Source organism: Symphalangus syndactylus, chromosome 15 (genome assembly GCF_028878055.3).
Source record: "Symphalangus syndactylus isolate Jambi chromosome 15, NHGRI_mSymSyn1-v2.1_pri, whole genome shotgun sequence".
In the NCBI taxonomy this organism is placed as follows: domain Eukaryota; kingdom Metazoa; phylum Chordata; class Mammalia; order Primates; family Hylobatidae; genus Symphalangus; species Symphalangus syndactylus.
In genome coordinates, this window is record NC_072437.2 from 100865341 (window position 1) to 100882794 (window position 17454).

At 38.1% G+C, this 17454-nt stretch overlaps 1 protein-coding gene across 10 annotated transcripts in view; it reads left to right on the forward strand.

Moving 5' to 3' along the window:
* NBEA (neurobeachin) overlaps positions 1-17454 on the forward strand; it is a 731576-nt gene that overhangs the window by 694315 nt on the left and 19807 nt on the right. For 7 of the 10 annotated variants that reach the window (XM_055244145.2, XM_055244147.2, XM_055244148.2 and 4 more), the window contains 3 exons: positions 10481-10570; positions 13869-14061; positions 15937-16008. In XM_055244145.2, coding sequence (XP_055100120.1) covers positions 10481-10570; positions 13869-14061; positions 15937-16008 — 355 coding nt within the window. Of the gene's footprint in view, positions 1-10090; positions 10154-10480; positions 10571-13868; positions 14062-15936; positions 16009-17454 lie in introns of all 10 variants that reach the window. The other 3 variants (XM_055244143.2, XM_055244144.2, XM_063619313.1) reach the window with 2 other exon arrangements.

The following is a 17454-nucleotide window of genomic DNA, read 5'->3' on the forward strand; positions in this document are numbered from 1 at the left end:
TTTTAAACATATTGATAATGAGCCTATTTAAAGCCATTTGAAGTCTCAATACAGTATATCTAAATTATTGTTGCCCATTTATGTCAAAATCAAGAAGAATATTTTGTTCTGCTGAATACATCCAATAATACTTTATTCTCACTTTAGTATACTAAAAGTATATGATTTCAATTTGGAATATTTATACCAGCACCTGGTAAACCTGTGTCTCAATGTCATTCCACATACCAAACAAATCTATTTTAGCTTTTTTTTTTTTTTTTTTTTGAGATGGAGGCTTGCTCTGTCGACCAGGCTGGAGTGCAGTGGCGCGATCTCGGCTCACTGCAAGCTCCGCCTCCCGAGTTCACGCCATTCTCCTCCCTCAGCCTCCCGAGTAGCTGGGACCACAGGCACCCACCACCTCGCCCGGCTAATTTTTTGTATTTTTTTTTTAGTAGAGACAGGGTTTCACCGTGTTAGCCAGGATGGTCTCGATCTCCTGACCTCGTGATCCACCCACCTCAGCCTCCCAAAGTGCTGGGATTACAGGCGTGAGCCACCGCGCCCGGCCTATTTCAGCTTTTTAAAAAAATATTTTCCCATGATTAAACACTTCCAGTGAACTTATAAAGGCCACCACCTCTCTCATTCCTACTCCTACACCACCACCTCCCCCTCAACTTGTTTTCCTCCTTCTTCACCTCCTCAATCAGCCAGCATAGAGTTTAGTTTATATAAACTTATTTAACCAGGGAAAATTTGGCAGGGATGTCATACTGATTCTTCTCACCTGTGGTAAAGGATTTGTGGGTTGAGTCCTCTACTTAGGTACCATTTAATGATTAATCCCAAAGTGGGCAAAGAACCAGAAACCTGGAAGAATCCTTAAGTGATCATCTGCTAAAATCTTTGCTTCCAGGTAGGCCAATCCCTCAGTCATCTAGAAAAGAGTATTTCAGTTCTCTTCCTGAGTATCAACAAATATTTATTGCAATGAGACTCTACAGCCTTTCCTATATGCTTATAATGTTTATCCTGAAATATTTAAAATCCTCAATGAAAATGCCCCTTGCTTGGATATAATCTTTTTTTGGTCATTCCTACCCCAACATGTAGCAAAAGGTAACCAGCATTTCTCTCATTTGTTGTGCCTGAATGACAGTCCTATTTGTATCAGTCGGGATCTCAGCACATTACCTTTCAAAGCGATAATGAAGACTCCAAAGAAGACATACACATGACCAACAAGTATGTGCCAGCATCATTCATCATTAGGGAAATGCAAATCAAAGCTGCAGTGAGATACCACTTCACACCCATTAGGTTAGCTACTATTAAAATAGAAAATAACAAGTGTTAGTGAGGATGTAGAGAAACTGGAAACTTTGTGCACCATTGATAGGAATATAAAAGGCTACCACTGGTATAGCTGCTAGGAAAAGCAATATGGCAATCGTTCAAAAATTAAAAATTGAATTCCCTATGACCCAGCAAATTCTACTTCTGGGTATATATCCAAAAGAATTGAGAGAAAGGGTTTCAACAGGAGCATTTTTCATAATAGTCAAAAGTTGAGGCCAGGCTCAGTGGCTCACACATGTAATCCCAGCACTTTGGGAGGCTGAGGCAGGCAGATCACAAGGTCAGGGATTTGAGACCAGCTTGGCCAATATGGTGAAACTCCGTCTCTACTAAAAATACAAAAATTAGCCGGGCGTGGTGGTGGGCGCCTGTAGTCCCAGCTACTCAGGAGGCTGAGGCAGGAGAATCACTTGAACCCGGGAGGCAGAGGTTGCAGTGAGCTGAGATTGCGCCACTGCACTCCAGCCTGGGTGACAGAGCAAGACTCCATCTCAAAAAAGAAAAAAAAAATGTTGAAAGCAACCCAAGTGTCCATGGATGGATGAATGGATAAACAAAATGTGGGGTGGTGTATGTGTGTGTAATGCATTATTAGTCAACCTTAAAAAGGAAGGAAATTCTGACACATGCTACAACATAGATGAACCTTAAGGACATTAATACTAAGTGAAACAAGCCAGTCACAAAAAGACAAATCCTGTATGATTCCACTTCTGTGAGGTATCTTAACGAGTCAAAATCATCGAGAAAGGAAGTGGAATAGTGACTCCCAGGGACTAGAGGGAGTGGCGAGTTTTTGTTTAATAAATATAGCGTTTTAGTTTTAGAAGATGAAAAGAGTTCTGGAGATTGATTACACAATAGTGTGAATGTCCTTAACGCTACTGAACTGTACTCTTAAAAATGGTTAAGATGGTAAATTTTGTGTTATATATATTCTACCACAATGAACTTTTTTAAAAGGATAATGAAGAGAGTTTAATAATGGTTCTATTTACAAAGTTATAGACATGGTAAAGTGGATGAACAAGGGAAAGTGACAAGGAAAGGGAGCCATTCCCAGGATCTGGCAATAAAAGTGCTCACCCAACAAGAGCTGTGGCCTTAGGTAGAGGAGTACCGGCCAGGCACTGCCAAAACGGGACTTGGCAGAGCGGGGCCATAGAATCCTGTCTCTGCTCCTGAGCTGTGTCATCGGCTGAACCCACTGGGAAGGTAGAGAGCAAGGGAGCACAGGTCTATGGACGCGCATCTTCCAGAGCCAAGGAAGGTGTCCAGCTCACCGGTCTGTTCCCCCTGGGTTGTTCATTTCTCTAGGCCAAGAAGACTGATTTAAGGCTTCCAGGCTTGGTCAGCCACAGTCAGCTACATTAAAATGCACTCATTCTTCCTACCTGAGTTGACTTATACTTATTTTAAGTGGAAAAATTGAGTGAGCTTGTCATTGATGGCACTGACCTGATTTGGACAGAAAATATTCTGGATGGAGCATTTTCTATCTGGAGGAAATGGTGCTTACTTTTTCACATTCATTTGTTAAGTCAATTATGTAATATCACCATTATAATTCAACATGCCAAGGAGGAAACAGGGATCAGCAAGAGGATAAGTCACATCTTCATTCTGCTTAGATTTACGCTAAAAGAAAGAAACCAAGAATTAAGGCAGGTAACTGGACAAATCAGAATCCTTCCCTCAAATATTGTCTAAGCGCACCTACTAATTAAGGCAAATGTGGGCCCTTTTTACTCAGATTACCAAATATTTGCTTAAATATTCTAATAATTTTGCCAGGATAGGTTTAGCCTTAATGCAATTGAAGGTTAAAACAAAAGGAAAAATATTTATTCTTCTATTTTGTGGTTTCTATGAAAAACTAGAAGCAGTTGAATATAAAATAGCATTTTAATTTTTTATATAGTTTAATATTTATAAAGCAAGAAATAACAAAGCGCGGATATTATTTGCTCGATTTATTTTGCTCCTGTTTTTCCAGCATTAAAAAGTAATGCTTTATATGATCTTGTTTTATTACAACAATAAACCAGAAGCAAAAGCTTATCAGTTAAAATATAGTCTGCCACTAAATAACCTTTCCTTTTATCATTTCAGACTTAAAATTCCATTGTTTTTGTTTATTTTTTACCTGTTTGGCATTGGTAGAATTGCAGGTGGAACAGAAAGACGATATCAGTCACATGTATTTTTTTATTTTGTGTCAAATTTGTATTTTTTGGTTTAAAAAAGAGTACTTTTAAGTATTAAAATAAAAGCCTTGTAAGTAAGAGCTATACAGTGAGATAAACAAAACGCTAAGGAAACTTTGAAAATTTTTTCCTGTTTTCTCAAGCAACCACTTTTACTACTTTTTCTTGAATTTTCTGAAAATTGTTAGTGAATTTACTGGTATTTGGATGTAGTTTGATATTTTGCATTGTGGGTACCATAACCTATACTACTTTATAAAATGCTGATTTTTCTGAAAAACGATTTGAAAGTTTATACAGACCAGGGAGATGGATGAATAGGTCATTTGAGAGACTGTATTATTAGCTCCTTTGTGCTGTCTGTCATGGCTCCATAGACCTGATGGCATTTCATCTGAAAGATAATACTGAATTACATTTACCAAAAAAAAAAGTTGTAATCATTCTATGGAGAAAAAGGTAAATGGGTTAAATCTACCTGCAATGTGGGAAAGACAAGATTAACCAAAGTTTTTACCTACCACACACCGGAGAAGTTATGGCTTCTGAATTCTGGCCTACTTGGTTGCCATACTTAATTTTACCTTAGTAGGAAGTCTTTTATATTAATAAGCAAATGTGCAACACATAAGCACACAGTATATTTATCAATTTCCTCTTCCGAGGATTTAATTCCAGGTATGTATCTTTATTCATAGAGGAGGTAGAACTTCCTTGGAAGGAAAGCCAGAAAGGAAAGAAAACAATTAAGAGATACAGAGGTCAAAGGAATAAGGCATATGTCACATCATAGCTAACACACACGCCCCTTTGTGCACACTTTAGAGGACACCTTCTCTAAATGGATGAATTACAAAAGGCACTCCTTGCTCTGGGTCTCAAGGTAGATTCTGTCACTTATTTGCCTTCCAACTGGGTATCTTTGTACAGGGCATAAACAGCATACCCATGCACAGTGGCCCTGACCTATGAGGAAGAAGAAAGACTCAAGAGAACTTGTTAAGGAAAAAGGGGACTCCCATGAAGATGTCATGATTTTGTAACTTAGTAGGTGGGTCCTGCAGAATCGTATAAAGGAGAGCCTCACCAGACTAAGGAATGGGATAATCAGGAAGTAGGGAGGGGACAAAAGGGAAAGTGTCCCTAAAACTTATCCTTAATGGGAGCTCTATACACAGATAAGCAGGTAAAACTGAGTTGTGTGTCATGTATGTGTTTGTAATCTGCAAATCATTTACACTGTTCAGATTTACTTATTTTGTTCATTTGTGCATAACTCAGTTCACATTTATCTTTTTTTTTTTTTTTTGAGACGGAGTCTCGCTCTGTCACCCAGGCTGGAGTGCAGTGGCGCAATCTCGGCTCACTACAAGTTCCGCCTCCCGGGTTCACGCCATTCTCCTGCCTCAGCCTCTCCGAGTAGCTGGGACTACAGGCGCCCGCCACCACGCCCGGCTAATTTTTTGTATTTTTTAGTAGAGACGGGGTTTCACCGTGGTCTCGATCTCCTGACCTTGTGATCCGCCCGCCTCAGCCTCCCAAAGTGCTGGGATTACAAGCGTGAGCCACCGCGCCCGGCTAGTTCACATTTATCTTTACCTTTCTGCCTATACCTACAGAATTCCATGTTTTAGAACTTCCTCAAGGTGTTCAACCTACCTATTTCTTGGTGCGTCTTAGCTGAAGAGAAAAATAAATGCTAAGCACATGATGTCAGTTCAATAAATATTCAGCAAAACAATTTTAATAATCAGTAAGAATCCATATAACAATTAAAATTTAATACTCTTTAACTTAATTTTCATTTCTGCTTTAACAATTCCAGGTAAAGAAATAATTGTTATTTTATGAGGCAATTGAGTTTTGATATATACAAGTTTTATTAATAAGTTATCAGTACCCTAAAAGACCAACACTGTAAATCATTACTTTATTTACAGCTTCGACCATTACATTTTGGGTTCACAAATACTTACAGAAAATAAATACACAAAACCATTTTGGAGAAACAGTTTGGCAGTAAAACTAAACTTACTCCTACCCTATGACTCAGCAATCCCATATCTAGGTATAGACCCTCCAGAAACTGTCTGCTAACCTCCATCAAAAGACATACACAAGAATCTTCGAAGCAACTATATTCATAATAACCTGAAACTGCTAACAACCCAAATATCCATCAACAGGAGAATTGATAAATTGTGGTAGGTTAATACAGGGGAATACTGTACAGCAAAAAAAATGAACAAACTACTGATACGTACAACAAGGTTGAATCTTGCAGACATTATGTTGCTCCAAAAAGCAGAAACAGAAAATATGTAGTTTATAACTCAATTTATCAAAAATTCAAGAATAAAAAATAATCGATGATAAACATCAAAATAATTATTAGCTTGACAGGGTGATGGGGCTAGATAGGGGGAATAATTGGCTGGGGAGGCACACAAGGTTACCAGTATCTATGTATTCTCTCATGTAACCACCACCCAGACCAAGATATGGAACCTTCTAGTTCCATTCCAAAGTCCTCTGTCTTAATCTAGATGATGGTTAGAAGAACTGAAAAAATGTATACACATACATATATACATTCATCAAGCTGTACACTTAAGATTAGTGTGCCTTATACACCTTTATCTTAAACCTTAAAAAATGAGAAATTTGAATAAATAAATAAAAGTGAATGCACATAATCTTAACTTCAAGATACCAAAATCAGTGATTTCTTAATAACATTAAGAAAGAATATTATTTAAGTACAAGCAAATCTATATTTTCATGTTATTCTACCAAAGTATTGTCTACCAATGGATGCACGGTCTTTTGTATTTGCGAAACATCAAACGTTTTGTTAGCCACATTTGTTTTAAAAAATCTAGTGGTTTAAGCCTATTACCTCTGCTAGCTTTGTATGAAATATGTAAGTCTCACGATACCACTGTTTATTTAAGTAAAAAGTTACTATGATTTATTGATTCTAAGATGCACACCATTTTCATATCTCAATACTCCAAAATCATAATGTGTCTTACAGTCAATCAATCATAGTAATAGTATATAAATAATGGAGCTTCTAATAATAGATAACATAGATTTAATGAAATTGGACTGACAGACATTTCCAAAGTTTTAGTGTTTTTCTATATACATTATACATGCTCGTGAGCTCACGTGATCAATGTTAACTCATTTTGTGTTTACTGGAAAGTACAACAGATATACAAAGCAATTGATATCTTGTAATACAAATTAAAGTTTTAATTATTATATTTTAAAAGGATTCACAAACCCCGAAGTATATAAGAACCAGACAGGGAATAGGTGAGTGACACAAGCCAGTGGCAGTGCCCAGGTCACATGAGTGGTGGGCGTTACAAAAGGGCAATTGTGCAGGAATGCTGATGTGGTATTGCCTGATCTGCTAAGTTTTTAAGAGAAGCCAAAAAATATTGTATGCCATTTACTGACCTGTAAATTTTGGCTCAAATAGAAGCCATGTCTGTGAGCTGAATCTAGCCCATGGGATGCCAGTGTGTGACTCTGGGCTGACTGTAAGCTCTTTGAGGGCAGAAATCTTTATCTGTTTTATTTTACCAGTATCATTAATATCTAGAATGGAATCTATTATGTAGTAGGTACTCAACAAATACATGCTTTGTGAATAAATAAAGTTAACATTAAATCTCTCTGACCCTTGTAGACCAATGTATAGAGAAATAGATACATGTAGAATTTTTTTAATGACATTTCTGGATAATATAGAAGGAATTCATCTCACAGTTCCAGTAGTTTTTTTTTTTAACTTGATATATATGGAAATTTTTAAGGGAAAAATATATGGCAGAAAACCTTTCATGCTGTTGACAAGCTAATTCTTACTGAATCTTCAAACCTGAGCTCTGTCCTTTTTTCAAAAGTCTCTTTCCTAAGAACCTGTTCCCCTTCCCCTCTGTCACTCCCTGGGCTCCCAGGGCAGCCTGGGCTTGTCTCCACTGTGGTCCTGCTCCCTACCGTGTGACACACTTTATTTTGGGGGCTGCTAACTTCCTGAGGTCAGTCTGGTATCTGACTTTGTATCCCTTGGCATAGAGTAAGCATTCAACAAATGTCTGTTCATTGTTTTTGTGGTATTGAATTGTAAAAGTAAATAATTGTGAAGTGCTTTTCTTTTTCTAGACTAGGTTTCAGTTTTATACAAATGCCCTGCTTCTATATTCACCAAGTATTTTTAGAATCTCTGCTAAGACTAAGTCACCGTCCTGACCTGCAGAGATTCAGTCTGAACAAACAGACATACATAAATAACTGTGTGTTAAAATCTATAGTAAAGGAGAAAAATGTGCTGTGAGAATATGCAGGGCATTCATTATGATTTAGGGAGTCTGGGAGGTGAAGGATTTCGATCCCTGCCCAAGGTTAGCATTCGGGGAGGATTTTCTCCTCCATTCTCCTACATAGCTCTCTGAACAACTACCTCATTGTAACAATTCATGGGTTGCAGAATGGGTTCTGCGTGTCACCAGGCAACCCTCCCATGCACAGGACCTGCACACTTGACAAGAAAGTCATTGATGACCCCCTGAAAGTGGGAAAGGACAGAAAATCTTACATGGGGAGCAGGTGAAGAAAGACAGTATGTGCTCACTTCCCCCTCAAACGTTTTAGTAATGACAAGAAGTAGAACTTAAAGGAGACAGCATGCTTTTCAAGATCAGAAAGATCTGTACATTTTTAAGTCAGAGGGTAAGGAATTACTGGCAGGCAGGATTACCAGATAGCTAAAAGGTAAATATTGGACTGAGATCCTTTGGGTCATGAAGGCATGTAAAGTAGAACACAAGGAAGAGGGAGTCAGTATAGTCTCAAAAGAAATAAACATTCAGTGTCAAGAACTGACTGTCTTAATGAAAGGATAAAGTTAGTCACAATCTCGTCTCTATCCTGATGCCTGATTGGGGAGCTCTTTTAAATATCTACGCCTATGTACTCTGCCTTAGTCCAAAAAGGTCAGAGTTGGGACTCACTGAAGAGAACGGCACAGAAGATTCCTAGAAATTTTATCCATTTCATAACATTTTCTAGTACAATTTTAATACTTTAAGAAACAAAACGAGAGTCAAGCAAAGCATGTTTGTTGACTAATTCCTTCAACAAACATTTAAAGGCTCCCTACTAAGTGCAAGACACTGATCTAGAGACTAAAACATGTTTTAATTTTACCTCTGGCTCCTCGCTCCCACTTGGGTCCTTTTTCTGGGAAGTAAAAACAGGAGTAGCGGTATCTGTTGTTAGAGAGACGTTTAGCTGTTCGTGATACATGAAGCTAGGTATTAAGCATTTGCTAACCAGGGCAGCGCTAACAATAAAATTACCACTTTTGTTTCCCAAATAATTCTCAAGAGTTAGTTATTAAAAATGTGAAGCTAACCAGAAATGGTCTCTTCCCCCTTTTATAATCATAAATCTTGCACTGGGGAGACAAAAGTAGGATGTAAATGCATCATATGTGAATAAAATTTAGTTAAATAGTCACACTTTACTTATGAGTGGACACCATGCAAATAAATGTATACATAAAAATTGGACAGCACTTAAAGAGATTTAATAATTTATCCCATTGCCTCTGCAGATAAAAGAACCAAAGTCCCATTTACACGATGGCTAAAATATGGCAGATACTGATGCATTCATGTTTAATATTGCTAATAAATTTGCAGGTTCGCATTTTTATTGATAAACATTTTCTTGAAATGCAGTGTAGGAGGACAGATTTTTAAATTTAAGTACTTTATAAATTAGAATTGGAGATAGCGATGAGATTAGTGGTGGTGCTATGTCAAGAGCCATCTACCAACTCACCTGTGCTTCTACAAACACTTAGCTATGATTTTCGTATTTCACTTTTATGTGCAACCAAATTTCACACAATTTAGGGAAAAAATTAGCATGGTAGCAGAGCAATGATCATAGTAAATATCATGCTTCTCCTTGTTGACATAAATTACATGTAACATTTCAGAAAAATATTTTTGTTAGTCTAGCTTAATATATGGAAATATTTTGCCTATGGAATTCATGTATAGAGGAAATACTTGTTTCTTTTAAGATTATCTCTTTGACACACACAAGAAAGGTATATTGTACAGTCCAGACAGTTTGAGGGCTAAAATTATTTTTATTCCTTGGAGGCTATAAAATCTCATTTCCAGCTACATAGGCGTTAATGAAATATTGTATAGCTTAAGATACAGAAAGATTTATTTCTTTTTTGGGTGAGTTCTCTCTAAAATTTCAGGGGAAAATTTTGGGAAAATGAATTTATACCTTAAAAATAATATTCCAGAATTCATCTTAAAATAGCATAGAAAGCTAAAATATATTTTTGTAATGAAAGTTTTGTTATATTTAATAATTCTATAAAATCTTGGTGTTCTTTCTACTGATTGCCCTCTGAATTAATTGGAACCTATAACTTTCTGAATTTTATTTTGTATAATTGGTAGGCTTTATGTCTCATTCTTTTTTTCCCCATTAAGATTCCAGAAGCTTATTTCATTAGAGACCCCCATACATTCCTTCTTACAAAGGACTTTGTTAAGGTATATGTGCTGTATTTAGTGTGGAAAGTGTTCTTTGGTCTTTAGCTGCATGCGTGTATTCACAGGTTAGATTTTCCACATTTAACCCCAGCTTCTGGAAATAAGAATAGTGACTGGATTAACTGAAGCATGTTTGGAAGGAGAAGCAAAGCTTCTCTACAAAATACTAACACTTGGATGATTCTGCACCCTGAGAAAAGAGCACCCGTTGAATTTTCTGGACTTTTTTTCATGGCTGACTAGGGATACACTTGCATTGTCAAAGAGTGTGTTGGCCTCTCTCTTTGATGCATATTGATTATGACAGTCACCCTCCTTCCCCTGCAGGCCATGGAGGCACAGATACAGAACTTTGGACAGACGCCATCTCAGTTGCTTATTGAGCCACATCCGCCTCGGAGCTCTGCCATGCACCTGGTAAGACATATCAGCATGTTGAGATTTTTTTTTCTTTCCTTTTTACCTGGGAATAGAGCAAATAAAATTGTGATTTTTACAGTGTATTTTAAAAGTCTTCTCGATTTATTGGTTAACTCTTCAGCCTAAGTACAAACTAATACCCCAGGGAGAGACAGAGAAGGAAGTATAAATCTACCTGTAAGTCCTGCTTAAGCTATCCCACTTTTGGATTCACAATAATAGCCATCTTCTCTATGTATGCCTCTACATAAACTCATTCATGCACACACAGGCATAGAGACACACACTGACACCAGAATTAGACTGCATTTGTAAATTACAATGAAAAATATATTCCAGACACAATATGATATTGCCAAATTTCGTGGCAAGATACAGTAGGGGAAGTAGTTCATTTGAATAAAAGGAAAGCAATATAAAGGTAATTTATGGTTATTGCAGAGAGGTTGTTGAACAGAGTGGTTAAGAATAAGGGTCGCAGAGCCGGACAGGGCAAACACCATCTCTGCACTAGCTAGTAAATGACTTGGGCAAGGTATTTAACCTCTCTGTTTTTGCATTTCGGCATCTGTAAAATAGAGGTAAAAATAGTACCTACTACTGGGAATTGAATGATTCAATACTGTATAGCACTTAGACCAGCACCTGTCATACAATAAGTTCTTAATAAATGTTAGCTGACATCATCATAATTAGCTACTGGTTAAACCTCTTATTCCCACGTTGCAAGGGAGTCATATTATTTTCATTTTAATCTGAATTTAAAAGTCCATTTCCATAAAGAAGTTTCTTTACAGTTTATTAGCAAATAGTAAACATTTTCTTCTCTAAGTAATTTGAAGAAGGTAAAATTTTTATGAGCAATTTCTTTAGAATTTTTTTTTAAATTGATTTTTCACTATTTTTTACTGAAGTAAACAATTCTTGAAGGTAAAAACGCGTTCACAAGATGAACTTCAAGACGGCAAGTACTCTAATTTTAGAGTAAAGAGCTCTGGAATATGGTCCGTAATATATGTGCAAACAAATGTATAAGCTGTTATTTTGTGATGGAAGTATTAATCACACCTTTCATTTACTCTGTCGTTTAACGAATTTTTATTGAGCCCCTTCTGTATGTCAGATCTGATGCTAAGCACTGGAGATACAGTGACAAATAAGTCCTCTAAACTTTCAAGAAATCAGTAGTCGAACTTTTGGGAAACACATAAATGCTTTTTTTTTTTTTGAGACAGAGTCTCACTCTGTCACCCAGGCTGGAGTGCAGTGGTGCAATCTCGGCTCACTGCAACCTTCGCCTCCTGGATTCAAGCAATTCTCCTGCCTTAGCCTCCCGAGTAGCTGGGATTACAGGTGCGTGCCACCACCCCTGGCTAATTTTTGTATTTTTAGTAAAGATGGGGTTTCACCAGTTGGTCAAGCTGGTCTCGAACTCCTGACCTCGTGATCTGCCCGCCTTGGCCTCCCAAAGTGCTGGGATTACAGGTGTGAGTCACCACGCCCGACCTAAATGCATTTGTTTTTAGATTTTTTTTTAAGATAGGGTCTCACTCTGTTGCACAGGCTAGAATATAGCGGCATGATCATGGCTCACTGCAGCCTCAAACTCCTAGGCACACACGATCTTTCTTCCCCAGTCTTCCTAGTAGCTGGGACTACAGGTGTGTGCCACCATGCCTGGCTAAATTTTTAAAATTTTTTGTAGAGAATGGGTTTCGCTATGTTTCCCAGGCTGGTCTTGAACTCCTGGGGACCCTCAGTCTCCCAAAGTGCTGGGAATACAGGCATAAGCCACCATGCCTGGTGTGTGTTTAAACTCTTTTTTTTTTTTTTTTTTTTTACCTTCCTACAACAGCTCAGCCAAACAGCTTCATCCTCCTTGGTTAGTCACTAGTGAACTCTTTTGACTGCAGTTGGTCCTTCTGTGTAACTAAACAGAAAGGTTTGCACCAAGCTCAGGCTGTTGCCGTATAAACCTCTTAGCCACATTGTAGACATAGAGATGTGGCCTTGGAGCCTCACCATTTTTAATAAACTGTCCAGGAGAATATCTCTAACACTTTATTTTATGAAATGCTTTGGCAGAAGAGTTTTATTCCCATATTAGTTTTCTGTGTTTAATAATAATAATAATAAAAATATTTATCCTGGAGATATGCCCAGTCAGAATTCATTACTTTCCTAGAGGAAGTTGTTAGAGACTGAATTGGCATGAAACTGTTTATAAAGAAACTCTAAGCTTTCTAAGTTCATGTAGCAGAGAATTCATGTATACTACAAACCATTATGAAACATGTATGAAAGCTAAATAATGGTTATTTCCAGCCTCCCTACTTTATGTTTTTAATATGGTGGTATTTGTAGTGTTTTGTAGGACTTACAGTATCTACTTTCTGTCAAGTCATATGCTAGATGTTTACAAAACAGAGGCTAAAAACAGAAAGAAGAAAACACATGGACACATGATAGGGAACAACACGCATTGGGGCTTGTTGTGGGGGTGGGGGTGGTGGGAGGGGAGCTTCAAGAAGAATAGCTAATGTATGCAGGGCTTACTACCAAGGTGATGGGTTGATCTGTGCAGCAAACCACCATGGCACACGTTTACCTATGTAACAACCTGCATGTCCTGCACATATATCCTGGAACTTAAAATAAAATAAAATAATTTAAAAAAAAAGAAGAAGAAAAAGCACTGGCCCTCCATAAGCTCCCAGCCTAGAAGGGAGAAACAAAGCTTCAACCGTAAACAGTCAGTGCCAGAGCAGAACCTGGGGAGCACTTCCAGGGAAGCGCTCGGCTGCTTTATGGGGCTATTATATTTTAATTACTTAGACTGTAGTCATGACCCCAGATCAACCAGATAGAAATGAAAGTATTAGTCAATTCACTTTATATTTCATGTAAAAAATGGGAGTCACTGATTTGACTAACTTTCCCACCAAACTGATTTGTAAGCTGCATTGAATAATTGTGTTACATCATGTGGGTGTGTCTATGAGCTAACTTTTCACATTGCGTTGTGGTGATATTTGAATTGAGGCTGGTCTTTAATGATTCTGTGTCCCTGTATCAGTGCCTTCACAGAATTCTTATTCTCTACTCTCTGTGCCATCCCCAAGACAAAGCTGCTCGATTTGGGGCAGACATTCACCAGTATGAAAGTTTAGGTGGCTTTTCCTCCTTGTGTGTGCTCGTGCTAGCCTTGTCTGTTTAACCTCATTCTCCCTAGACCTTTCACTAACTATGTTATTCCTTTTGTCTTCCTCTGTTCTCTTCCCTTTCTATTCAACAGTGTTTCCTTCCACAGAGTCCGCTCATGTTTAAAGATCAGATGCAACAGGATGTGATAATGGTGCTGAAGTTTCCTTCAAATTCTCCAGTAACCCATGTGGCAGCCAACACTCTGCCCCACTTGACCATCCCTGCAGTGGTAACAGTGACTTGCAGCCGACTGTTTGCAGTGAATAGATGGCACAACACAGTAGGTACGTGTGCCTGAGCAAATCACTTACTAAAGATTTCTTAAAAGCTACAATTAAAGTAAAAAAGCGTACTGGGATTAGCTCGTATCTCACATTATCTACAAAAAAACAGCGGACTAAATAAATAATTGTCAAACCCAACTAAGTGACTTCTATCTGTCTCCTTCATTTCTGCTGTATGTTAGTGCCTCATAGGATGCTTGGATCATAGTTAAGTACTCAATAACTATTTGACAAACTGAAGCAGTTTTACCAAAAATTCAGGTTCTCCTACTCTATTCTGCTATTGCCTAAGTGCAAAAAAACACACCCCACTTTTTTCCTATATCAAACAGAAGAGAGTTTGAATATGGGTTTCTGGATACTGGCTTCAAATCCTCTTTTCTCTGTATCAGTAATTTATTTAGCAAATATTTGAATGACTATTATGTGTCAAGCAGTCTTAAGCACTGTATATACAGCAATAAACAAAACAAGCACCAGCTCTATTTTTGCAGAGCTTAGAATCTTTGCAAAAAGACAAAATCTAAATTCTCCGGTGATTTCACACTTCACATGTGTTTCTCCAAACTCATTCCTGAAAGTACCAGCCAGTACATCTTGAAGCGACATAATGTTGTGGCAAACATTTAGACATATTGCAGGAGTTCAAGACCAGCCTGGCCAAGATGGTGAAACCCCGTCTCTACTAAAACTACAAAAATTAACCAGGCACAGTGGCAGGCACCTGTAATCCCAGCTACTCGGGAGGCTGAGGCAGGAGAAACGCTAGAACCCGGGCAGCAGAGGTTGCAGTGAGCTGAGATCATGCCACTGCACTCCAACCTGGACGACAAAGTGAGACTTTGTCTCAAACAAACAAATAAAAACACATTTAGACATATTGATGCTTAACCGGGGCAGAAGTGGATGTGACCAAATGATTTAGTTGGCCCAGTTCACCACTTGAGATCTCCCAGGAAGCCGAGGACTCCCCGTCTCCAGAGTTGAATAGCTGAGCCATGCCGAAGTAACCTGAATCTTTCTATTCTACTGACCTCTGCATTGCTCTAAAAAATACAGTGATTTGTATCCTAGCTTTATCTCCTAAGAGTTGCTAAGTGCACCTATTTTAAGGTTATTGGTGATATTATCAACATAAGGTAATGCTACTTCCATTCCATCAGAGACAGGCAGCACATATCTTAAGGAAAATTTATGACTGTATTATTCTCAGGAGACAGCCTCTAGAAATGTTTTGCATTGAGAAAAACTATAAAGGACTAAATTTTTATTTAAAATTGTTCGAAAGTGTTGTATATATTATATAATCACATGTGAAAAACTGTGACTAATGAACTTCATCAAGCTCTAAACGTTAATCCTCTGAAAGTAGCTTTTAGTGAGATTAAGATTTTAGGTGTGGCCCAATTTTATACCTTCAATTTACTTGTCATACGTTGAAAAAAAAGGCCCCATTGGATGGGAGCCCCAGCTTCCTCTGTCCTGCCCCAGGTGAGCCCAGGCTCATACCCATCCCTGCTTGGAAGCGTAGCCCTTTCATTGATTTCAGGCTCATTGATTGCTCAGTGACCTTAGCTTTTTGATGGGTTCAATAAATGTTACAATCTTCTATTTATCCAGCTTTTTCTCATCACTAGAACAGAAACAAAACTCTTCCCAGCCTTCTACATCATAAGTGGAAACCTGAAGTCCCTGTTGTGATTATTTTGTAAGGCTGTCTACAGAGACACATAGTATAACTGAATCAGAACAATTTACCAAATCATTTTTAAGCAAATATGCATTTTGTAAAATCATCATAAAACACTGCCCATTATGAAATTCCTTCTTTCTGAGAATTTTTTGTTAGTTTTTCTCTCTTTTTTTAATCTTTAGGCCTCAGAGGAGCTCCAGGATACTCCTTGGATCAAGCCCACCATCTTCCCATTGAAATGGATCCATTAATAGGTATGTTAATCAAAAATAAATTTTCATGGATACTATCCACATATTCATATATAGTTATTTTTCATAAGATAGTTGAACAATATTTTTTCTACCACAAGATTAATATGCTAATAATATAAAATTATCATCAAGGAGCTGTGTAAATCATAATATGCCATTTAAGAACTTTTTGGTATTAAAGCAATTGTTTATTGATATTTTTGGAGGTCATTTAAGTTGGTTATAAATAAGGCAAATAATTCCAAACTGTATTTTATTTCAGCCTACAGTGTTCTCTAACAGCTCAGTATTATTTAAAATATAAGGATTCAAAAAGATTACTAAAGGCTGGGGGAGGGATAGCATTAGGAGAAATACCTAATGTAAATGACAAGTTGATGGGTGCAGCAAACCAACATGGCACATGTATACCTATGTAACAAACCTGCACATTGTGCACATGTACCCCAGAACTTAAATTTTTTTTTTAAAAAAAGGGCCAGATGCGGTGGCTCATGCCTGTAATCCCAGCACTTTGGGGGGCCGAGACGGGCGGATCACGAGGTCAGGAGATCGAGACCATCCTGGCTAACACGGTGAAACCCCGTCTCTACAAAAAATTAGCCGGGCACGGTGGCAGGCACCTGTAGTCCCAGCTACTCGGGAGGCTGACGCAGGAGAATGGCAGGAACCTGGGAGGCGGAGGTTGCAGTGAGCCAAAATCGTGCCACTGCACTTCCAGCCTGGGCAACAGAGCGAGACTCTGTCTCAAAAAAGAAAAAAAGAAAAAAAAGACTGACAGAAAAGATGTTCTTCAATATTAGTTTCCAATTTTTTTTTTTTTTTTTTTTTTTTGAGATGGAGTCTCGCTCTGTCACCCAGGCTGGAGTGCAGTGGCGCAATCTCAGCTCACTGCAACCTCCGCCTCCCAGGTTCACGCCATTCTCCTCCCTCAGCCTCCCGAGTAGCTGGGACTACAGGTGCCTGCCACCGTGCCCGGCTAATTTTTGGTATTTTTAGTAGGGTCAGGGTTTCACCGTGTTAGCCAGGATGGTCTCGATCTCCTGACCTCGTGATCCACCCGCCTCGGCCTCCCAAAGTGCTGGGATTACAGGTGTGAGCCACCACGCCTGGCCACCTCTGGCAGTCTTTATCATTGAATTTTTTTTAACTAACATGTTGTAAAGCAAATGTTTCATATGAATTGCAAATTGATGAGCTATAACTCTTTGCAGCAGACATTCAAAATATTTTTAAATAATCATGTACATATTTATTAGCCATTTGATCCAGAGCTAGCGTTTTAGTCTTTCTAGGCCCTTCTGGTTTCATATCTGTAAGACAGTTTTTAATAATGTTTGTTCTATCTATATCACTGGATGATTAGTAAGATAAATTAGAAAAAAATTGAAAATGCTACGAAAAATTATTAAGCTACATATTAAAGTCAAGGTGTTTTATCCTTAG